The 24,946-nt window shown below is 44.2% G+C and overlaps 1 protein-coding gene and 1 non-coding gene across 2 annotated transcripts; one reads left to right on the forward strand and one right to left on the reverse strand.

Moving 5' to 3' along the window:
* Positions 1-9,262: 9,262 nt before the first annotated feature.
* On the reverse strand, positions 9,263-15,024 carry LOC147698539 (uncharacterized). Its single transcript, XM_086936254.1, has 2 exons — positions 14,241-15,024; positions 9,263-9,642 (listed from the first exon to the last, which is right to left on the reverse strand). The coding sequence occupies exons 1-2, from the start codon at positions 15,022-15,024 to the stop codon at positions 9,263-9,265; spliced, it is 1,164 nt and encodes a 387-aa protein (XP_086792380.1).
* Positions 15,025-23,021: 7,997 nt separating this feature from the next.
* On the forward strand, positions 23,022-23,095 carry TRNAN-GUU (transfer RNA asparagine (anticodon GUU)). Its single transcript has one exon. It is a non-coding gene; the product is annotated as a tRNA-Asn (tRNA).
* The last annotated feature ends 1,851 nt before the right edge of the window (positions 23,096-24,946 follow it).

The following is a 24,946-nucleotide window of genomic DNA, read 5'->3' on the forward strand; positions in this document are numbered from 1 at the left end:
AAAGATCTTTCGTATCTACAAATGAACTTGCTAGAGAATGTAGAAATTCTACAAATGTATTTGCATTGCAGAAAAAAAAGAAATATGATTTCAAGACTTCTGAAAGAAACAAAGGGGGAAGAAATTATGAGGTAAAAAATATTGCATGTTTCAGATGTGGTTCACGTAATCATCTTGCAGACTTTCAAGGGTGTCCAGCTATTAGTAAAAGATGTAACAAATGCAAAAAAGTAGGGCATTTGACCACCTCATGCAGAAACACAAAGTACAATGTAAATAATAAATTAAAAGTAAATGCCATTGAAGAATTTGAAGAAGACATTTGTTCAAATATTGACTTTACATTAGAAGTTGACAATGGTAAAATTAGAGGTTCGCTTGGTAATGTTCATATTGGTGATATTGAATTACTAGTCATGGCTGATTCAGGATCACCAATAACTATAATATCTGACACTACATTTTATAAATCTTGGGACAATGTACAACTTAAAGAAACAGATGTTAATCCAAAGGCATTTGGAGAATACGAAATTGACATGGTTGGATACTTTCATGAAACTCTTGAATTTAAAGGAAGAGTGATCTAACAAAATGTATGTTGCTGAGAGAGGTAGAAACCTAGTTGGATGGAGAGACTTAGCCAAGTTAGGTGTGATTTTAAAACCAGGAGCAAAGAATCCAATTGTTTTAGATGAAAATAATATTAACTTTGTGAGCACATCTAGTGAAGTGAAGAGTTTAGATTTGGTTTTAAAAAACAATGAAGAAGTTTTTAAAGAACAAATAGGATGTGTTAAAGGATTTGAACACAAGATTAAATTAAAAGAAAATGCTATTCCTATTGCTCCTAAAGTGAGAACTGTGCCACTGTCAGTAAGAAAAGAATTGAAAGAATTATTGGAAAAATTGTGTAAGGAGGGCATATTTGAACCTACAAACTCTTCTGAATGGGTGTCCGCCATTGTCGTCTCTAAAAAAAAAAGACTGGAGACATTAGGCTTTGTGCCGACCTGAGATCACTTAATAAAAATATAGTCATAGACTGTCACCCAGTGCCCAAGGTGCAGGAAATATTGGCGTCCACCACTGGATCTAAATATTTTTCTTTAATTGATCTCAGGTCAGCGTACCATCAAATTTGTTTATCTGATGGTTCGAAAGACCTCACCACCTTTGTAACGCCATTCGGTGTATAAAGATATGTAAGGTTACCCTTTGGACTAGCCTCTGCGGCTAGCGTATTTCAAAAATTGATGGATATATTAATCAAGGACATGAGTGGAGTTGAAAAATTCCAAGACGATATCTTGGTACATGCTAGCACAATTCAACAACGTAACGTGATATTGAATAAAGTACTGAATATACTCAAAGAAAGAGGGATGACTGTCTCTAGAAATAAATGTAAATTTTTAAAAGATAAAATTGAGTACTTAGGTCATCTACTTAGCTCTGAAGGGATAAAACCAAAACATGACTTAGTTAAAGCTATAAAAGAAGCACCTAAACCAGAGAATAAAGATGCTCTAAAGTCATTCATGTGGCTAAGTGAATACTAAGCACGTTTCAATGTTGGATATGCTGATAAGGTAGAACCATTGAGAAAATTGTTATGTAATGGTGTAAAATATGAATGGAGTGATGAACAAGAGTTGGCATTCAATGAAATAAAGAAATCCATTGTTGAAGCACCAGCACTGTATCCTTATGACCCCACTTTGAAAAACATAATAACAGTTGATGCTTGTGCTGTAGGTATAGGAGCTATTTTCTGTCAAAAAAAGGGTGAACAAGAGCACACCATTGCATTTATTTCAAGAAGGTTGAATAAAACTGAACAATGCTACAGCACTATAGAACATGAAACCCTAGCATATGTATAGGCTGTGGACAAACTTAAAACATATCTATGGGGAAAAGAATTTGAATTAGTGACTGACCACAAACCCCTAATACATATGATGGATGGTAACGGTAAACGGTAGAGGCAATGGAAGAGCATCATCCAGACTTGTTCGTTTGTTGTCAAAGTTGCAGGAATATAATTTTAAGATAAAGTACATTCCAGGGGGTAAGAATTGCCGTGTGGACTGTTTGTCACATTTACCCATCATTGACACGGAAAACGTATGTCTAGAAGATACTGAGTGTGTAGTCGCACTTGTCGATGCTACCATCATGTGAAGGAAATGTCACTGAAAAAGAATGGTGTGAATCACAAGAAAAAGACAGTGTATTAAAAGAAGTCATTTGTTATCTCTCTAACAAATGGCCTCCTATAAGAAATTTAAGCCAAGAACTTAAAGTTTTCCAACAAATATCTGAGGAATTACCAGTTGAAAATGGTTTTCTCAAAAGACATGATCGGTTTGTTCCACCATATCTTCTGAGAAAGAAATTGATTATACTAGCGCAGGAGGACATCCGGGATCAACTGCCACCAAGAAAATTTTGAAAAATTATTACTGGTGGCCAGGCATGAGTTCTGAAGTTAACTTGTACGTTGATCATTGTGCTTAATGCGTCAATGCAAGTAAACACTGGAAAATAAGAAAAAATGAAATGCAACTTGTTGAAATACCAGAAGGTCCTTGGATTAAAGTTGCTATTGACTTTTCAGGACCATTTCATTTACTTAATGAAGAATGCAAATTTTTGGTGGTTTTATCTGACTACGACTCAAAATGGATTCATTATGAGTTTATTCCGAAAATAACCACTGAAATAACAATTAATTTCTTATTGAAAATATTCTCAAATGAAGGACAACCTAAAATACCTGTGTCGGACAACGGAACTCAATTTGTTTCACAGAAAATGACTGATTTTTTGAAACAGCATGGAATAAAACAGGAAAAAACACCTTTGTATAGTCCTTCATCTGATGGTCAAGTATAGCGCATGAACAAGTTCCTCAAAGAAGGCATACAATTAGCAATAGCATCCAACCTACCTGTGAAAAGATACATGAGTGAAAAAGTGAATAGCTATAACAATACCAGAAATTACATAACTGATCATTCTCCATTTTATTTAATGACAGGAAGAAGTTGTAACACAGAACTTACGCCAAAAATAGGAGACATAGGGCCAGATGTAGGAGAGAAAATACCAGTCGGTAACGGCCGATTTCGGCCGTTACCGACCGATATTTAGGATTTGGCATGTAGGAGCCATCATTTTACAAAATCTGTAAATTTACCGAATCAGTAAATTTACCGATTCTGTAAAATACCGAATCGGTAATTTTACCGATTCGGTAAATCCACATGTAGGTGACACTCCTAAGAGTGTCACAGGGCCTTAAGAATCGGTATTTTACCACCCAATCCAATTGGGTGGTAAAATACCGAATTCAGGTGTGCATGCACATCTGTGCATGCACACCTGTGCAATGTGACACACAGACATGCCCTAAGGGCATGTCTGTGTGCCACATGGCACACAAGTCCGGAATTGGAGTGCTAGAGGGTGTCAACGTGCACCCTTGCAGGATTCGGTATTTACCGATTCGGTAAATACCGAATCGGTATTGCCCATTGATTCCTATGGGCTTCATGGCCCATAGGAATCAATGGGCAATACCGATTCGGTATTTACCGAATCGGTAAATACCGAATCCTACCGATTCAGTAATTCTTAAATTTGAATTACCTACATCTCCCCCCTTCATATTTACCGACTCTTAAATACCGAATCGGTAAAATTCGGTATTTAAGAGTCGGTAAATATGAATTACCTACATCTGGCCATAGTTTGCAAAGAACAGCATGTGTAAGGAAATTCTTGACAATGAGACTAATGTACAACAGAGAATAGTGGGAAAACAAATGGCTACGAAACGTTACAGTGGCATGTATAACAAGGCTAAAAATAAGTCAATAGAAAAAGGTGATTATATCATCTTAAAAAACCCTACAAGGTTACTAAGGAAGAATCTACTTTTACCACACCAATTCTTGTCAAAGAAGTATCCACTGGTGCAGTATGTTTAGACAAGAAGGGTTGGTGGAGTAAAAATGACATTGTCAAATTGAAACCAGGACAAGAAAAACTGTTCTTGAGAAGTGAAAAACAAAGTGCTGACATATTAGATGACAGTGTGCTAGGATATGAGGATCTATTTTCTAATGAGTCTACTCTTAATACCAGTAATGTCAAATTCACTGATGGTTACAATGATAATGCTGAGTCTACACCTTTACATATAATTAATGATTCTAGTTGGAAGGTCAATGATGAATCTGGTTTCAAGAAAGAAGTGGATGGCATTCAAGAGAGTAACATTAACAGTGATTTGGCAGCTGCAGGAGAGGCAGCGCCCCCCCACAGATGCGCTCGTGGAGAGTGAGCACATCAGAGACGGGTGCAGAGGTGACGGCTCCTACTGCGCTCAGTATGGAGGCAACATTGAGCAGTTGAGGAGAGAGTGACGACTATTCCGAAAAGGTCACCATGCAGCCCCCGCCGAGAAAGGTGAGCCCTGGCTGCGCTTCACCGGCCGCCCCACGTCTGCAGCAGCCCCGGCAACTCTGGGCCAGCAGAGAAGGCCCGTGCGGAGCGGCCCTCGGGACACACACACCCCTCCGCAAAACAAAGCATTGGGGCTGTGAAGACACCAGATGCAGGCAGCAGCCCTGCAGCCACACTCGAATGAAAGAAACTATGCCACGGACTCTCCTGGACTTCTTTACTTTTTCTTTTGTCCTGGCCGCCATTTTGCTGCTGCTCTCGACCGCATTTCTTTGGACCCTGACCCGCCATCTTGTTCATTCCCTCGTCCTTTAACCCTTTTCCCTCGTTTCCCCCTCGACGATCCTCAAATGTTTCTTCCCTTTTCTGATTTGCCTTTTCTCCATACCCGTGTATCCCTCCCACCCTCCCATGGTGCTGTGACTGCATCTCCCCTCCGACCCCACTTAATGGAACTCTGCTTTTCTGTATATAGAGATAACTCTAATCAATAGTATATGCAGTAGACCTTTGTACTCTCTACCATTCCTATGTGACTCTTAAGAGTATATCCATCCGTATCCCTTCCCTATGTATATAGAGATAACTCTAATCACTAGTATATGCCGTAGACCTTTGTACTCTCTACCATTCCGATGTGACTCTGAGTATATCCTTTCGTATCCCTTCCCTATGTATATAGAGATAACTCTAATCTGTAGTATATGCAGTAGATCTTTGTACTCTCTACCATTTCTATGTGACCCTTAGAGTATATCCATTCATATCCCTTTCCTATGTATATAGAGATAACTCTAATCACAAGTATATGCAGTAGACCTTTGTACTCTCTACCATTCCTATGTGACTCTTAAGAGTATATCCATCCGTATCCCTTCCCTATGTATATAGAGATAACTCTAATCACTAGTATATGCAGTAGACCTTTGTACTCTCTACCATTCCGATGTGACTCTGAGTATATCCTTTCGTATCCCTTCCCTATGTATATAGAGATAACTCTAATCAGTAGTATATGCAGTAGACCTTTGTACTCTCTACCATTCCTATGTGACCCTTAGAGTATATCCATTCATATCCCTTTCCTATGTATATAGAGATAACTCTAATCACTAGTATATGCAGTAGACCTTTGTACTGTCTACCATTCCTATGTGACTCTTAGAGTATATCCATTCGTATCCCTTCCCTATGTATATAGAGATAACTCTAAGCACTAGTATATGCAGTAGACCTTTGTACTCTCTACCATTCCTATGTGTCTCTTAGAGTATATCCATTCATATCCCTTCCCTATGTATATAGAGATAACTCTAATCACTAGAATATGCAGTAGACCTTTGTACTCTCTACCATTCCTATGTGACTCTTAGAGTATATCCATTCGTATCTCTTCCTTGTGTGACTTTACATCTTGTACATTGGCAATTCTTTCTGTTTGTATCTTTTATGTAATGCATGTAATCCTTAGTCCTTATGTTTTGCAATTGGTTCTTATGTAAAGCGCTCTGACACCTTCGGGTAAAGTTCGCACTATATAAAATCGCATTAAATAAAAAATGAATAAATGTTTTAAAAAATCCAATTCTAATGCTGCTCATGATTCTCATAATAGATCTGTTGTTTTGCCTGTTTTGATGATTTTATTATGTACTGATTTCATTTTCTTTCCTTAACACCTTCAGCGCGGCGAGAATTTTCGCGCTTTGCTGAAGGTTTTAAGAAACAGGCGTGGCCATGACGGAATGGTTCCGTCATAAGCACAGCCCGACCGGCCCTCGTGACGGAACCGTTCTGTCACAAGCGTCGAAGGGGTTAAGAAAGGGAGATGGTGTTCTTCTACATCCATATTTCTTCCATTTTCATTGAAGTCCCAGTCCAGGGATAAAGCGCTGGACTGGACCACTTCCTTCCTCTCTGGCAGAACCCAGAGAGTCCGCCTCCCACCCTACCGAGCCGAAGCAACCGACCTCATCTGCGGCGTACCCCAGGGCTCATCCCTCAGCCCGACACTGTTCAACATCTACATGGCCCCCCTCGCACAAGTGGCCCACCAACACGACCTAAACATCATCTCCTATGCCGACGACACCTCCGCTCATCCTCTCCCTTACCAAGGACCCACACACCGCCAAAACCAACCTCCATGAGGGTATGAAGGCCGTTGCTGAGTGGATGAGGAACAGCCGCCTGAAGCTGAACTCGGACAAGACGGAAGTCCTCATCCTTGGCCCTACCCCGTCTGCCTGGGACGACTCCTGGTGGCCGACAACACTAGGAACAGCACCGACACCCACGGACCACGCTCACATTTTGGGGGCTGAATTCTCATTGTAAGGCACAGCCTCGCCATTATGCTCACAGGATATCTAAGGTACTGTCAGAAAAGTTGCATTTTATTTGTAGTACAAGGTGAAATATAGTGAAATCAATATTGCGTTTCATTTGCTGACATGAAAGTTAAAAGTTCATCCGTGTAGGTAAAATTTATATGGGGCGCTGCCAGTAAGAGAAAACGCTCGTGTCAATTAGTTATTTACCAGAAGAATTGTAGGTTATTTCTTTCATTTGTAAAATCGGAAGTTGTTGTGTTTCTGGAACTAAAATACGAGAAATATGTTATAAAGCTGTTATATGTTTTTCACCATATGATCAAAGGCAAATGCAGGTTAAGTCAATCGATTTTCCATTTAACAATCATTGTTAGTCTCTACATTGTTAGCATTCAGGTCTGTCAGCAGCAGGTTTAGTGATCTAGGGTTACTATTTCAGCGCTTAGCAGAACAGAAGGTAAACTATTTTATTTTGTTTAGCTTATAAGTTAATATGGTCATATCTCCTCATTTTGAGTAAATAACGCTTATTATATAAAGTACACTGTTAACTACTAATTGCACATTTATTGCTGTTAATTCAAAGTGTGTTCTCTTCTACTGTAAATACCTGTTCAAGTATTCCATTCAGTTTAAAAAATCTGTCACAATTGAAATCCGAAATAAAAAAGAGGCAGGGGAAGTAAGTGAAGTCATGTCCAGCGAAAGTATGTTCAATGCTCCAGCGCACTTTCTCGAAGTTCCAGGTAAACCAGTTACTAAATGGAAGATATGGTATAAGGCTTTCGAAAATTATTTGGTTGCGATTAATGGTAAAAAATGTGATGCTGAACGTAAAAAAACTATTCTTTATGGACTATTAGGAATTGCGGGACAGGACATTTTTGAAAGCCTACCGGAGTATGAACCCGTTCCGTGACAGTTCATTCCCCTTGATAAATTTCAGGAGGCAGTGAAAAGATTGGAAAAACAATTTGACGAAGAAGAGAACATTATGGTGGGCAGACATCATTTTGCTTTAAGAAAACAATTAGAATCAGAAAATGTGGAGGAGTATATTGGGAGTTTAAGGGTGTTAGCCACTAAGTGTGATTTTGGTGACATGGCTGATATGTACATTCGCGACCAATTTGTGTTCCATTGTTTTGAGCGTAAAATTAAGGAGCGACTACTGGCCTGTAAAAAACCTAAATTGTCTGAAGTAGTAGATATTGCAAAAGGCATCGAAAGGTCACTTGAAGGCAGGAAAGAACTAGCAAAAGTAAATGAAGAATCTTGTTCTAGTGTGTCTTACGTAAACGACAGAAGGCAAAGAGAATATATTAACGAAAAGTCCTGCAGTTCTACTAACTATAATTCAAATTCCTCCCCCATCGTATGTTTCAGATGTGGTTCCCTTAACCATAAAGCTGATTCCATAAGTTATCCTGCAAGTAAGAAAAGATGTACTAGCTGCCTAAAGGTAGGACATTTCGCAAGTGTTTGTGGAAAATTTGACCAAAAGTACAATGGTAGAACAAACGTTAGTCTAGTGGATGATTTTGATGAGAATATGTGCTCCAACATTGTTATATAGCCTATTCCATGTGTTATATGAGGGTTAATTTCTCTATATTTTCTCCCATCAGATACAAGTTACAATATATATATATATCTACGTGTAGGTAAGTCTATTAAGGATTCTATCTGATATAGTGCGAAACATGTTTCATACAGTAAATGTAGATTTTCCTAGTGTTCATGACGGAAAGTCTTAAATTTATTAAAGACACGGAGGCGAGTATTATGCTTTCTAATCTTGCATTTAATTGCACAGCAGCCAAGATAAGCAAACAAACTACAGTTCCCAGAGGGCCAGAGAACAAACTGGGCCATGGGAATGAGAAAAAACGAGAATGAAGTATCCAATCACGGAGGACCTAACAGATAAAGACCCTAACTGACTGCGCAGCTTCCTCTTTTCGCTGACGAGCAAGTCATATAATGTCATAAAATAAAGGAAAAATGAACAAAATTAAGGACAGAGCCAAAGTCCAGGAACATAAGTCTTGTATCAGAGGAATCCAAGGAAGAAGACCAAACAGGACACCAGAAGAAGGATCCAGGAGCACTGGAGCTGGAGAACGTGGAGGTGAGGACCTTAGAAGCCGAAGGGTAGATCTCCTAAGACGAAGCCGGTGGCAGGGCTGGATTCGCTGTAGGGAGGGAGAACAAATGTTAGTAATGTTGCGGCGGGATAATACTCGCCTCCATGTCTTTAATAAAATTAAGACTTTCCGTCATGAACACTAGGAAAATCTACATTTTATGGCAAGACCGGAGGCTCACCTTTCTCGGCGGGGGCTGCATGGTGACCTTTTCGGAATAGTCGTCACTCTCTCCTCAACTGCTCAATGTTGCCTTCATACTGAGCGCAGTAGGAGCCGTCACCTCTGCACCCGTCTCTGATGTGCTCACTCTCCACGAGCGCATCTGTGGGGGGGCGCTGCCTCTCCTGCAGCTGCCAAATCACTGTTAATGTTACTCTCTTGAATGCCATCCACTTCTTTCTTGAAACCAGATTCATCATTGACCTTCCAACTAGAATCATTAATTATATGTAAAGGTGTAGACTCAGCATTATCATTGTAACCATCAGTGAATTTGACATTACTGGTATTAAGAGTAGACTCATTAGAAAACAGATCCTCATATCCTAGCACCCTGTCATCTAATATGTCAGCACTTTGTTTTTCACTTCTCATGAACAGTTTTTCTTGTCCTGGTTTCAATTTGACAATGTCATTTTTACTCCACCAACCCTTCTTGTCTAAACATACTGCACCAGTGGATACTTCTTTGACAAGAATTGGTGTGGTAAAAGTAGATTCTTCCTTAGTAACCTTGTAGGGTTTTTTAAGATGATATAATCCCCTTTTTCTATTGACTTATTTTTAGCCTTGTTATACATGTCACTGTAACGTTTCGTAGCCATTTGTTTTCCCACTATTCTCTGTTGTACATTAGTCTCATTGTCAAGAATTTCCTTACACATGCTGTTCTTTGCAAACTATGGCATATTAATAACATCAGAAGCCACAGTATGAACAGGTTTACAATAGAACATGCGAAAAATACTGTCATTGGACCAATCTGCTGATCTCATAATGTCTTCCAAACGAGAGCCAGACCAAAAGGCTTTAGAAGCCATGGCTCCCCTGGCCGAATGAGCCCCGAAGACGGGGACATCAATTCCGGCAAGAGACATGACCCAACGGATCCAACGGGCAAGGGAAGGAGAGGAGACAGGGAGATGATGTTTACGAAAGGAAATAAGGAGTTGAGAATGAGAGGGCGTTCTGAGATTAGCGGTCCTTTGTTCATACACTTTTAAACACTGTCCAACACACAATTTGGGATGATCTGGAAAGTAAGGATAAAACACTGAATCCAAGTTAGTCTTAGTTTGTCTGCGTATCTGAAATAATACACCTGTAGGAGAGAATTGGCGAGCAGAAACATCTAGAGCCTTGACATCAGAAACTCTCTTAATGGAAATTAATAACAGTAACATGGTAAGTTTGGCAGATAACATCTTGAGTGAAAGAACAGAATTGTCAGGCCAATTTGTAAACAATTTAAGAACTACTGTAACATCCCATAAAGAGGTATACTTAGCCAACTGTGGTTTCGCACATCGAACTCCTTTCAATAGACGACAAATTAGAGGGTGAGCACCAACCGGTTTACCATCAATCTGGGAATGGTTGAGAGAAATGGCTGAACGATAGAGATTGACAGTGCGATAGGCCTTGCCTGCGCTGGCCTGTGAAGCGAGGAAATTAATGATAAAATTCAGATGGGCTGAAATGGGATTGAGGTCCCTTTCCAAACACCAGCTTGCCCATAGAGACCAGGCAGATTTGTATGCCTTGGAGGTTCCAGGGCCCCAGGCCTGGCTGATAAAGAGCGAAGCCTCTTGTGAAATGAGGACGTTAGAAGCGGAAGGCCGGAAACTTTCCAGGCCGACAACGTTAGGGAGTTGTCGAGAATGAGACCGTGTTGTTCGCCTTGAGGATTGAGTAGAAGATCCCTGAAGGAGGGAAGAAGGACTGGGAAGTCCATTGCCATCTCGAGAAGAGACGGAAACCAAACCTGTGCCTGCCAGAAAGGAGCTACAAGAACTAGAGACGAAGACTGGCGGCGAATTTGAGAGACAACCCTGTTGATCATCAGAAAGGGGGGGGGAGGCATAATGCAAATGACGAGACCAATCCTGCAGGAAAGCGCCTGTTGCCAAAGCCATAGGGTCCGGTCGCCAGCTGTAGAACTGGGGCAATTGGGATTTGAGCTGGGATGCAAAAAGATCGATAGAGAAAGGGCCCCAAAGTTGGGAGCGAGAAAGGAAGACGGATGGACAGAGCCTCCAATCGCTGGAATCTCGAAGAAACCTCGAGTGCCAATCCGCCACAGAGTTGAGATCTCCTGGGAGATACTCCGCTGACAAGGATAGGTGATGGGCGAGGCAGTATTCCCACAGACTTTTCGCTAAGTCCGCCAGAGGCTTGGACCTGCTTCCGCCAAGGTGGTTGATATAGCGGACCGCAGAAACATTGTCCATACGGAGGAGGATTGAACAGCGAATTCTGTTCTTTGAAAGGCTTTTGATCGCAAAGGAACCTGCAAGCATCTCTAAACAGTTGATGTGCATTTGGACTGCTCGGCGGACCATGAACCTCCAGTCGAGATTGGTCCACATCGGGCGCCCCAACCCGACAGGCTTGCATCGGATTCTAAGACAAGATCTGGGGCAGTGGCGAAGATAGTCCGGCCGTTCCACGCATCTAAATGGTCTATCCACCATTGAAGCTCGGTGCGGGATTCGAGATCTAGGGCAACGAGATCCGAATAAGCGAGACCTTGTCTTAAGTGCTTTATTTTTAGACGCTGAAGAGCGCGATAATGAAGAGGGCCAGGGAAGATGGCTTGAATGGAGGAGGAGAGGCGACCGACGATCCTCGCCAGGGACCGGAGAGATAAGAGAGAGGACTGAAGAACGGAAACAATCTCCGCTTTGATCTTGGAAACTTTGGAGAGAGGCAGGCGAAGGGACGCTGCCGCAGAGTCCACCAGAAAACCCAAGAATTCCATGTTCTGAGACGGGATTAGAGATGATTTGTCTGTGTTGATGAGGAAACCCAGGTCTGACAGAAGAGATTGTGTCAAGAGCAGGTCGGAGAGAAGATTCTGCTTGTCGGAGTTCATGAGAAGGATGTCGTCCAAGTAAATAATCAGCCTTATGCCAAGGGATCGAAGGTAAGCGACCACTGGTTTTAAGAGTTTTGTGAAGCACCAGGGCGCTGAAGATAAGCCAAAGGGAAGAGAGGTGAAACAGTAGTTGACACCTGCCCATTGGAATTGAAGAAACTTCCATTGGGAGTGATGAATGGGTACTGTGAGGTAAGCATCCTGAAGGTCCAAACGGACCATCCAGTCGTTCGGGCGAAGGGTGTCTCTTAGATGTAAAATTGTTTCCATTTTGAAATGGCGGTAAACAACAAACTGGTTGAACCACTTCAGGTTGATTACAGTGCGGAGATTTTTGTTTTTCTTTGGATCTAGAAAAATGGAGCTTAGAAAGCCTGAGGAGTCGAAGGGAAAAATTTGAATTGCTTGTTTTAGAAGAAGCACCTAAACAACAAAACTACTGGGTTTGGGCTCCCAACAGCACTGCTTGCCACAAGCATATAACCAACAACTGAGATTGCATGTGCTGCCAATCCTTTTGCTCTTTTATTTATAGATGGTACACCTGACTGTTAGACAAATGTACCTAAGACCAAGAAAGTGTCGTTTAACTTATATTTTATTTTGAAAAACAGGGGGGTTATATTTTATTATTAGAATATGAACCGTTTTTTAGAAGATTTTTCAAAGTATAATTTTTAGACCTTTATGTACAACTGACAAATCAACATATTATAAACACAACAATACTTTTTCACATATTATAAACACAACAATACTTTTTCGGATGGAAATCTTTTAGACTTTATGCACAACATATACAACAGGACACTCAGTCATACTCCTCACACACCACACTATTTACATATACAACAGGACACTCAGTCATACTCCTCACACACCACACTATTTACATATCTACACACGGTACAAAAAAGAACATGCTAGTTCTATCAACAATGTAATCACTGTGGATTTACAAATGAAGCCTAAAACCTAGTTGTCTATTTACAAGAACTATTCAAAAATAAATCTCATCCATTTTACAGGTTGTAAGGCGATCGAGCTCCGCAAAGGATCCTTTGCGGACCCGGAAGCCCCAGACGATCGGCAACACAGAACGCGGCTTGACTGCCGATTTACTCCTGTGCACTACGGACCATTGCTGGATCCCAAACTGGCTGAGTGAAGAAACACCACCAAGCCGCGAGCCCGAGCTCGATCGCCTTAAGCCACCCTATGGCGCCACGGACCATTTATTGACCCCATACCGGCTGCGCGAAGGTAGAGCACCATACCCCGAGCCGGAGCGCCACCGCCCAAAGTCGTCAGAGAGCCTGGCCCCACCAAAATTATGTGGTTGGGTGTCCAGATTACTCGCTTTTTTCTGGTTTCTGAGTGACTGAGAGACCTTGGTCCTGATGAGAACTCATTCAATTTTATGAGTTCGAAACGCGTAGACTTAACAAGCCTTTGACAACCTGTAAAATGGATGAGATTTATTTTTGAATAGTTCTTGTAAATAGACAACTAGGTTTTAGGCTTCATTTCTAAATCCACAGTGATTACATTGTTGATAGAACTAGCATGTTCTTTTTTTGTACCGTGTGTAGATATGTAAATAGTGTGGTGTGTGAGGAGTATGACTGAGTGTCCTGTTGTATATGTTGTGCATAAAGTCTAAAAGATTTCCATCCGAAAAAGTATTGTTGTGTTTATAATATGTGAAAAAGTATTGTTGTGTTTATAATATGTTGATTTGTCAGTTGTACATAAAGGTCTAAAAATTATACTTTGAAAAATCTTCTAAAAAAACGGTTCATATTCTAATAATAAAATATAACCCCCCTGTTTTTCAAAATAAAATATAAGTTAAACGACACTTTCTTGGTCTTAGGTACATTTATCTAACAGTCAGGTGTACCATCTATAAATAAAAGAGCAAAAGGATTGGCAGCACATGCAATCTCAGTTGTTGGTTATATGTTTTAGAAGAAGAGCTCCGATTTCGTTTGAGATTTGAGAGGCCATGAGAGAGGAGAAAACTAGGGGAGGAGGAAAGGATGTTTGAACGGGAGGGGAGAGAAATTCGATTAGGTAGCCTTGGACGGTGTTTAAGACCCAAGGGTCTGAACTGAGAGCACACCATTTTTGAAGGAACAGCTTTAAACGACCCCCCACAGGAGGGGAAAAAGAAAGGCTTACCTTGCTGGTTGGAGTTGTTGTGACAATAGTTTCTTTGACCTTTTCCTCTGAAGCCACGGCCACGTTGGGGGTAAAATTGGGGCTTGTAGTCCTGGTTGTTATTTGACGACCCTCTGGAGCCTTGATTGTAGGGACGGCCAGAAGAGCGGCCCCTGCCTCGGCCGGCCCGTCCAAAAACCCGAGGGGCGAAAACCTTTTTTACGGTTTGTTGGGCTTTATCCAATGAAGCAAACGTAGATACAAATCTGCTGAGGTCACGAACCAAATTTTCTCCGAACAGGAGACCATTAGCCTTGGGGCCAGGATCCATAGGGGCGAGGTTTGAGAGTTTTGGATCCAATTTGATAAGGAGACCTTTGCGGCGCTCGTGAGTAATTGCAGAATTCGCATTCCCCAGGAGACAAAAGGCGCGTTGTGCCCACATGGAGACCTCTTCTGCAGAGAGTTCCGTACCCTCTAAACGAGCGGCTTCCGCCAAATCAAAGATACGGGCTAGAGGACCTACAATGTCTAGCAACTTGTCTTGACAAGTGGACCAAGCTTTGTCTACCCCTCTGCGGGGGTCCTTGCCAAACTTGGAGAAGAAGGTGAGAAGAGGTTGATCGATGGAAGGAACTAAAGTGATTTTGTCGGGAAGAGCTGGTTTCGGGCACTCAGATTTGAGCCTGGATCTCACTGCGGACTCCAGAGGGAGACGCAATCTGGCTGAAATATATTCTCCGACATGATGGGAAGGAAGCCATTCAGTGGAATTTGGATGACGAATAGAAGAAGGGTCAAACATGGGAAAGCCCTCAGAGTCAAAGACTGGCTCAAAAGCAAAAGAATCTAGTTTAGTAGATTTGGAAGGGGGGGGGGAGGGTCAGCAATGTCAAACATGTCAAACAACTTATCAGCGTCATCCATATTATCATCATCATCATCAACAGTGTCCATTATGGTGGAAATTACCAATTTTCTCCTAGGAGACTCTGCATGTTTATCTTTTTGTTTTCATTTGCCCTCAGAACCAACAAACCCCTCCTTAGTAGGAGGCCTGGGAGTCACTGAGACCTCAGTCAAGAGCGAGGAAGACTCGCCAATCAATGACGCTTTTTTAGAGGCACGAGCCTGAGCAGAGTGGTCCACCTTTCTTTTTCTGCTTTCCCCCGCAGATTGGGCCAACACTTTGGACATGATGCTTAACATGGAGTTCTCCATATTTTTTGACATTCGTTTCATGGAGACTTCCACAGCTGTTTCAACAGAGTTATTGATAAATGTACTCAAGTCTTTTTTTAAATTTTGGGTGTCCTCAGCAGGGACTTCTTCTGAGGAACTATCGTGTTCCATAGCCAGGTTATGTGGGAAAAACAACAGAAAGGCAGGAGAGGCAGACGAGGGTTAATAGTTCTAGCAGGGGCGTGTTTAGGAGGCGGGCCAAGCAGAGAGCGTCAGACGGGCTCCACAAGGAACAACCAGGAAGCAGAAAAGCCAAAGGACTGAAGCGCCGACACGCTGAGGAGCCGGGGACCGGAGAAGCCTCAGGGAGGTGAGAGGTGTTCGGTGAAGACGCGCGGAGCAGCGCGAGCCACAGAGCTACCAAAGCGAGCTCGGAGGGAGGGGGGGGGACGAGGATATGCGCACCGGAGCTACTGGGAAATACACGCTGAGAGCGTGAAGGCAGCAGCGCGAGGTCGCGCTTCAGGACTAGAAATTAAACACCATGAAAAACAGGCATAAATACATAAAATTCAATAAGTACAGAGCTGAGAGCAAAGATAAAGACACTTATCTGACTGCGAGCAGCAAGAAAAGAGGAAGCTGCGCAGTCAGCTAGGGTCTTTATCTGTTAGGTCCTCCGTGATTGGATACTTCATTCTCGTTTTTTCTCATTCCCATGGCCCAGTTTGTTCTCTGGCCCTCTGGGAACTGTAGTTTGTTTGCTTATCTTGGCTGCTGTGCAATTAAATGCAAGATTAGAAAGCATAATAGGAGCCTCCGGTCTTGCCATAAAATAGCAAGACATACCCACATGTTGGGCAGACAATAGTACAGCAATTCAGAAGAACGTACAAGTGGTTGAAAACATGAATGGTGTTAAATCATTAATTTTGTCCATTGGACTAACGTGTTCATTTCAAACATAGATGGTTCTATACGGGGCTAAGAAAGAATATTTGTGGAAATGGAAACCGGTCTACAGGTCAAAGGATGCTTCTGTTTGAAATCTTCTTGCACCTGGACCTAGAAGTTGATGTTCATAAGGAAGCCTACGCTGTAGACAAGATCTTCTCAGCGAGGTTGCTGCACCAAAGATGCTCGTATGCCCAGAGACCCCTCAATATATCCTCCAGAAACTAAGAACATTTTGGTAGAACACAGAGCTCCTCTTGGACATTTCACTGGTTGTGACTTCTATGTCACTACTCGAAGACAGATATGCTAAACAATTGTCTATGGTTATAAAATGTAAGGGAAGGATAGGCCAGTCAGTCTTCCACTTGCAGATTTATTTAGATCTTCTCAACTAAATCAGGCAGTTTAGTATAACATAGTTTTAGGGTTCTTACTGTAATGTTGTTACTGTTCCCCACAAAGCACAGGAAGCATGGATGGGTTTGCTCCTTAATTTATTAACTGCATATCAAAGATAACTCTTCCATAGAGCGCCGAGCGTCTAACTCTCACTGGCTCCGGTCGCTTCTGCCGTTAATGTCCTCGCGCGCTTTCCTAAGCTACGCTCTGCGCATGCATGCGTCTCACGCTCTTGCTACTGCGCAGCGCGTCATCGCGCTGTCCGCCGTAGACTAGAGCGCAACACCACATATCTCCCCCTTTTCAACCAACAACAACAACTGCTATAGTTTACTTCAATAGTCACTCATATCATAGTCTTTGAATCGGGGAGGCAGGTTGACTGCTCTCCCGGTGCGGGTGCGCCTTACCAGGTTAGCTTCTTCACCGTTACTCCCCTCGGGGAGACTCCTAGTGTCCACCTGGTTACCGTTCTCCATGTCCCCAGTCGGGGCATCGTTGCTTCCAGCTTCATCCAGTGTCTGTGATTCTCCATTTCCTTCATTGACCTTTTTTGCAAGTCTTTCCTTCTGATCATCTTCGCTTATCTGTATTCCATCCTCTCCTCCGGGTTGCTGCTCTTCTACCTTGATCGCCGGCCATTGCATGATCCTGTTGACTCTTGCCATACGGTCTTGGGACCACACTCTCCCGTCGCTGAGTAAGGCCGCTCTACCGTACACTTCTTGAACTTGCAAGGGTTTGCTGTACTTACTTTCACCCTTCTTTTGGAGAGTTGGGAGTTTGACTCTGACCCACTCCCCTTTTTCCAGAAGGACGTCCTTGGTGTTGTGTCGCTTGTTGTAGTGTGCAGCATACACTTTTTGGGCTTTTTCTAGGTTGTGCTGCACCACTGCCGGCGACCATTTACTAGTTACGGTTTTCTCTCTCCACACTACATTGTCTCTAGTGAAGGGGAACCTGCCTCTCAAATTTTGGAAAGGGCTGTAACCTAGCACCGTCGGAGTGATCCTGTAGGCCCATAACATGCTTTGGACTTCTGTTTCCCACTCTTTTCCTTGCATTATGGCGGCTTGTATTGACCCCATCAGCACGCGGTTGAACCGCTCCACTTGTCCATTACATGCTGGATGATAGACTGCAGTGTGTTTGGACTTTATTCCATTTCTCTTCATATACCTGGTCCATTTGTCCGAGGTGAACTGTGGTCCATTGTCACTCAATATTGTCTTTGGTATTCCTTCCCTCAAGAACAGCGAGGTGAGGAATTTTAGCACCGTATCCGTGTCCATGGATTTCTGCACATCTATCTCGGGCCATTTAGAGTATTTGTCAGTGACCACACACAGGTATTTATTGATGCCTCTGTTGTCGAGAACAGGTCCTAGGATGTCCACCGCAATGTCCTCCCACGGGTTTTGGGGACGGTCAAATTCTCCCAGCGCAGGTCTCAAGGGTCTCAGTATTTTATCAGCTCCTTGGCACTGGATGCATTCCCTTACCTGCCTTTCTATCTGACTGTCCATTCCCGGCCACCAGTACATCTGTTTCACCCTGACTTTCGTCTTCACAATGCCTAGGTGTCCCTCGTGAAGTTGTTTCAATAGCATTGGGATTATGGCCTCCGGTGGTATCACTCTGTCCCCTCGGTACAAGAATATTCCTGAGTCACTCAACGACATCTCTTCCCGAATCTCATAGTACTTCCTCAGGTCCGCCTTGAGATTGCGCTTGTCTGGCCATCCGGAGATGAGATATTGTTTGACTTCCACGATCTCACGGTCCTTCACATACGCCTCGGCCCATTCCTGTTTGCTGATCGTCGTCTCCATGTCGACCATGTCCGCTACCATCTCATCTGTGTCCGGTGGGGTCACAGGTGCGTCTTCCATGGCAGAGGCTCTGCTCAGGTAGTCTGCTACCCTATTCTGTGTCCCTGGGAGGTACTCTACATCATACGTGTAGTCCAACAGCTTAAGCGTCATCTTGGCAATGCGTGGTGTGGCCGTGTCGTGGCCGCACGATGTCAGGACCTTGACCAAGGGTTTGTGGTCGGTTTGTAGTTTGAACCGGGTGCCCCAGATAAATTGTCTAAACTTTCCCATGGCCCATGTAACCACAAGCATTTCTTTTTCGATGACGCTATATTTCTGTTCGGTGGGGGATAAGGCTTGAGATGCAAAGCTGATGGTTTCTATTGTACCTGACTCCCTTTCTTGGGCAAGTACCGCCCCCAATCCTTTGTCACTGGCGTCCGTTGTCAATATGGTGCTGCCTGTGGGGTCATAGCCATGTAAGGGTACTGCCTCGCTGATGTCTTTCTTCAGTCCCTCGAACTCGCTTTGAGCATCTGCATCCCACTCGAACATTGCTTTGTCCCTGATGAGCTGGCGAAGTCTATGAGTCTTAGTGGCAAAGTGTCTTACAAATTTGCTGTAGTATTCGGCCATCCCAAGGAATGACCGAATTTCCTCTTTGTTGATTGGGGGTCTGGCATCATTAATGGCCCTCACATTCTGTCGTGTGGGTGATATGCCTTGACTCCCGATCTCATGTCCCAAGTATGTGACTGATGACATGCCTATCTTGCATTTTCTCCACTCCGCCGTGAGACCCTTTTCTTGCAGCACTGTGAGTACTTTAGTCAGTTTACTATCGTGGTCTTCCTGGTTCGTTCCCATTATCAGGATGTCGTCCTGGAAATATTGGACTCCCGGTAGATCCTTGAACAGTCGATGCATCCGTTTTTGGAACACAGCGGCCGCAGAGGCCAGTCCAAAGGGCACGCGGCGAAACTGATAGCACCCGAAAGATGTGATGAATGAGGTGTATTTTCTGCTCGCTGGGTGCAGGTCGATCTGGTGATACGCCGATGTGAGGTCGATTGTGGAAAACCATGACACTCCTTTCGTTCTCGCCAACATTTCCTCAATCCTTGGTAGGGGAAACTTCTCCACTATTAGGCACTTGTTGAGTTCACGGAAGTCCACACATAGACGGACATTTCCATTGGGTTTCCTGGCCACGACCAAGGGGGCCAACCATTCGGAACTTTCAATCGGTTCGATGATCCCCTGTTGCTCCAACCTTTGGAGCTCCAGCTGTACTGCTTCTTTGATGGCGATGGGGATGTTCCTGACCTTGTGAGACACCGGGCGGGCACCTTCCTTGAGTAGTATCTTATGTACGAATTTTTCCAATTTTCCTACTGTGCCTCCGAAGACTTTGGGATAGGCTAGTTTTAGTTCATCTCGTTGGTGTGATTGGCTATCTTCTGTTAGTAGGATCTGCTCTTTGCCACCAGGATCTAACTTAATTCCCAGGTCGCCAGCATCTCTCCAGCCAAGCACAGAGGGCCCCCTCTCTGCCACGTATAGCTTGCAGGTGGCTGATCTACCTCTGAATTCGAACCTCAGTGCGCGGAATCCTACTATGGGGATGGCGTTGTTGGTGTATGAAATTGGGCGGATGTCAGGTGGGTGTAGCGTCGGCCCCAAGGTGGGCACAAAGTCTTCTTCCCACACGGATTGCTGCACTATAGTCCACGGGGATCCTGAGTCGATTGCTATGTGCACTTTTACACCGCCGATGAACATATCTGTGCGCGGTTTGTCTGGGCGCTTGCCTGTCACATCCAGGACTTGATCGTCTACACACAAAACCATGTCATCATCCTCCAGGTCTTCTTCCGTCAAGTCTTCTGACGGTGTGGGCTCGATGCACTTCACCATGGCCTTCTTCCCCTTCTTGCGGCATACCTTCTCAAAATGGCCGACCAGGCCACAGAAAGCGCATCTGGCGCGAAACGCCGGGCACCGCTTGTCCTGGGCCGAGTGGGCCGTGCTTCCACACCTGTAGCATGAAAATTTGTAGTCCGTGGATTGTCTTCCTGGTCCCGTTTGCTTCTCTGTCCACCTCGACTCTTGTTTCCGTACATTGGTGGATCCCTTTTGCTTGTTTGCTGCAGGAGCCTCATCAATTTTGTTGACCATCTGCTTCTGCGCGTTTTCTCTTTTGGCTGCATCTGCACAGCGCTTAGATAATTCCGCCTTTTTCACCATTGCTATGACGTCTTTGAGCGACGCTTCTCCTTGTGCCCATAGTTTGTCCTGGACCGACTTGTTTGTTGTGTGCATGACTATCTGATCCTTGATGTACTCGTCTTGAAGCTGTCCATAATTGCATGTGATTGCGAGGCGTCGCAGGGCTGCAACGTAGTCATCTATCGACTCTCCTACCTCCTGCTTCCTTTGCTGGAAGTTGTACCGGTCGATGGATACACACACTGCCGGTCGGTAGTGGTTGTCAAGATCTTCCAGCGCGTTCTTGAAGACATCGACGTCTGTGTCGGGCCGTTCTTTAGGTACAATGTTCGCAAACACACGCACACCCTCTGGGCCTAGGTTGTGCAGTAGTAGTCTTTTCTTCCGAGCACTGGGGTATGGTTCACCGTTCTCGTCCTCTAATGCTTCCACGTAGTTCTTGAAGTACTCCCTCCAGTCTTCCCATTTCATCAGGGGTTCACCTGGTCGGGGTAGGAAGGGAACGGGGGCTGTTAGTGACGTCGCCTGGTTGGCCATTCTGGGCTCTATCCTGGGGCCTCCTGATTGGCTCCCTGGGCTGCCGGGCGCACTAGGGGATCCTTCCCCACCTGGGACGTCTCCTCTGCCTCTGGGACTGCCCGGTGCGCTGTTGGTGGCACCCTGTGTGGGACTGAGGGGATGCGGTCCCTCTTCCTCCTTCTGAGTGTCCCCTCTTCCTGTCAGGTCCTAGCTGTGGGCCCACAGCGTTCTGGGTCTGCACTGACCTTTATGTGTGTCACTTTCCTTTAGTTTGTGCCTGTGGTCTGGTGCCACGCGCCTGCCAGCTGTCCTGAATTTCCGCTGCTGCCACGCTCTATGGAAAAGAGCACCGCTGTATTAACCAGGTCGTCTATGACCTGCCCTTGATTTCTGGTGGCCTGGTCGCCGTTTCTCAGTGCTGTAGAGTGGAGACAGTGGGGTGCTCCCAGTCCTCGTCGCCACTGTAATGTTGTTACTGTTCCCCAGAAAGCACAGGAAGCATGGATGGGTTTGCTCCTTAATTTATTAACTGCATATCAAAGATAACTCTTCCATAGAGCGCTGAGCGTCTAACTCTCACTGGCTCCGGTCGCTTCTGCCGTTAATGTCCTCGCGCGCTTTCCTAAGCTACGCTCTGCGCATGCGTGCGTCTCACGCTCTAGCTACTGCGCAGCGCGTCATCGCGCTGTCCGCCGTAGACTAGAGTGCAACACCACACATACCTTTAGGAACCTCCTTACCATGCCCAGATTAAGTACCTGGGGGACTTTATATTAACACTTACTTATTGCCATGTAATGTTTAGTCTTTCTTAGGTGCTTATAGGAGTTTAAGGGACTTACCATGTTTGCCATAAACTCATTTCAACTGTTGCATTTAAGAGTAGGAATTTGTTTAATTTTTCCCCCATAAAAAGGGAGATGTTATGGTTCTAGTTGTTAAATTTGGCAGTCAGTTCTCATTGGTTGGTAGGCGCGCGGACAGCTGGCAGTGTCATGGTGAGATTCTTGACTACACACCGTGCAGTCACTGCTCATCACACAAGCTCTTTCACTTGATGAATAAATATTCTTAAAATTCATTACTTTCTTCTGGAATTCATTTCACAACACTCCGATATAACAGATAATCATGGACGTTCCAAACAAATGTTCTACATGCCAGCGTGGGGGTTACTATGCTAGTATCGAGAACGACGGCGAGTGTAATTTCCCCATTTGCTTTGCACTGGAAATATGCGACACTGAAATTAGTAAATGTTCTTTTAATATCGTTAAGACATCTAAGTTTCCCACTTTTTAAAATATTTGCTGTTAAATATGCTTGCGAAGAGTCCCATTGTCAAATGTCGAGTAAGCGTTCATGTTTCGAGGCAGTGTTTTCTTTCCAAACTACCGAGTGTTTCTTTGATATCTATGCTCGGCCATGGCCGCAAACGCTCACTCTGATCCTGTCGATAAGGTATACCCGTCTTTTCATTCCTGCCCTGCTGCTCTCCTCACCCCTGGCCTCCGACACCATTAAGAACTCAGTCGAACTAACTTTCTTCAAGCATAACGACAATATCTTCCATAGTAAGTCGATGCACCTTTTGATTGGAAAGTGAAACATGCCGCATGCGCGCTTCGTGTTTGCCGTAGAAATGTAAACGTTGTGCCTGCCTGCATTGTTATTTACATTTCACGAGCGGCGTGTCATAGCTGTCTCTGTGGCGCAATCGGTTAGCGCGTTCGGCTGTTAACCGAAAGGTTGGTGGTTCGAGCCCACCCAGGGACGGTGTATGTTTTTTGTTTTTGCATCAAGCACAAATGTTGGAAACATTGTTTATATTTATATGGAATAAAAAATGTGATTTGTTCATGAGTTAGAAACTGTGTTTCTTTATATGCTATAAAAAATGTGATTTGTTCATGAGTTAGAAACTGTGTTTCTTTATATGCTACAAAATGGCTGCACATTTTTGAACTTATTGAAATTACGTTAAAATGCAGAGGAATTCATTCTGTGTTGGGGCAAGAGAGATGATATTTTATTAAATAAAACCAGGGCCTGTGGGGAAAAGGGACTGCAAACCTGTGATTACGATTTTCATTGTTGGTTATGTTTAGTTCCTACAATACACTGTTACACGCATGCATGCCTATATTCCCGATTCAGACAGCAGACTCCAAATATTATAAGCCCAAAATGGCTTTATTCTATCTGTCTCCCGATTGACACTGCCTTTACCTTAATAGAAGTTAATTGTAAAAAAATACATTCCCACGATTCTTTTTCTTCAAACTCACCCAATTTCCTGTTCTTAAAGGTTGACATTTATGTATACATATTTCGAAATTTATAATGAAAAGCAAGTGGCGAGAGAATATTTCACACCATGCAGTCTCATTTTTAAAGACGAGCTTTGGGGCTGGATTATTATGTTTTTGTACACACTATGTAAAACTCCCAAAAATAAAAGGTCAAGGCCTGTCACACCAGTAGAGGTCGCTACCGGATGGGAGTGGTGGCGCTTGGTGGGGGGAGGGAGGGAGGGCGGGATGTGAAAAAGACTTTTTTAAGCACACCTGGAATCGCGCCAGCTGCCACCTCTGCCCGGTCCTCTTCAGCCTCCTCATGTTCGGCAGCAGGAAGCTCCTAGGCTCCCCTCAGCCAATCACAATGCTGCAATGCAGGGTTGTGATTAATCTGAGTGCTGTGGTTCGGCGCAAAGACAGGGGCTGGGGGCCTAGGCATGTTCTCCGCCCAGGCTGCAATGCAGCCTGGGTGTAGAACATGCAAAGTGTGCATGTCGCTTTGGCTGGCCTGAGGGGGCCGGCCAAAGCGTCATGCGCGCTTACAGAGGGCACTCACCACTCCTCCCCATGCAGGGCTCTGGCGTCATGGAACCCAGCTCCGTCCCAACTGAGCCACTGCAGTTGGAATAGTAAAATGATAATAACACTGCTTTATTATCATTTTATTTTTCCTCTTTCAACTGCTCGGAGAGCAGTAGGGCGACGCTCCTCCACCTCTTGTCACACGCTCTAATCTCAGCATTGTGATTGGTCTGAGAGACGTGGTTTGGTGCGCAGACGGGGGCTGTGGGCCTTGGCATGTTCTCCACCCTGGCGGTAATGCAGTCTGGGTGGAGAACATGCAAAGTGCCCATGACAAGGGCCGGCCAAAGCATCATGCGCACTTACAGAGTGCACTCACCACTCCTCCCTCTGCAGTGCTCTGGCGTCACAGAGCCCAACTGAGCCACTGCAGTAGGAAAAAATAAATTGATAATAACGCTGCTTTATCAACATTTTCTTTTTCCTCTTTCAACTGCATGTAGAGCAGTGGGGTGACACTCCTCTGCCTTAGCGGAGGAGCCGCATTTGTGTTGCACGCTCTAATCTCCCCCGCAAGGTATTAATTATAAAACGTTATCCTTTGGTGTCAGTGGTAATTCTTGGAGTGGGAGATGGGAACGTGCGTGACAGGCACCAATATTTCACTTTTGCCTTGTTTCCAGCAGTTCATGATTTAGCAATCTGAATCGGGTTTCTTTAGTCAGGAATTGGAAGGCGGGAGACTAGCCTTGAAATCTGTAGTCTCCCGCCTGAATTGGGAGGGTTGGCATGTATGGAGAAGCCACCA

The sequence above is a fragment of the Lissotriton vulgaris genome, chromosome 8, assembly GCF_964263255.1.
Source record: "Lissotriton vulgaris chromosome 8, aLisVul1.2, whole genome shotgun sequence".
Taxonomy (NCBI): Eukaryota; Metazoa; Chordata; class Amphibia; order Caudata; family Salamandridae; genus Lissotriton; species Lissotriton vulgaris.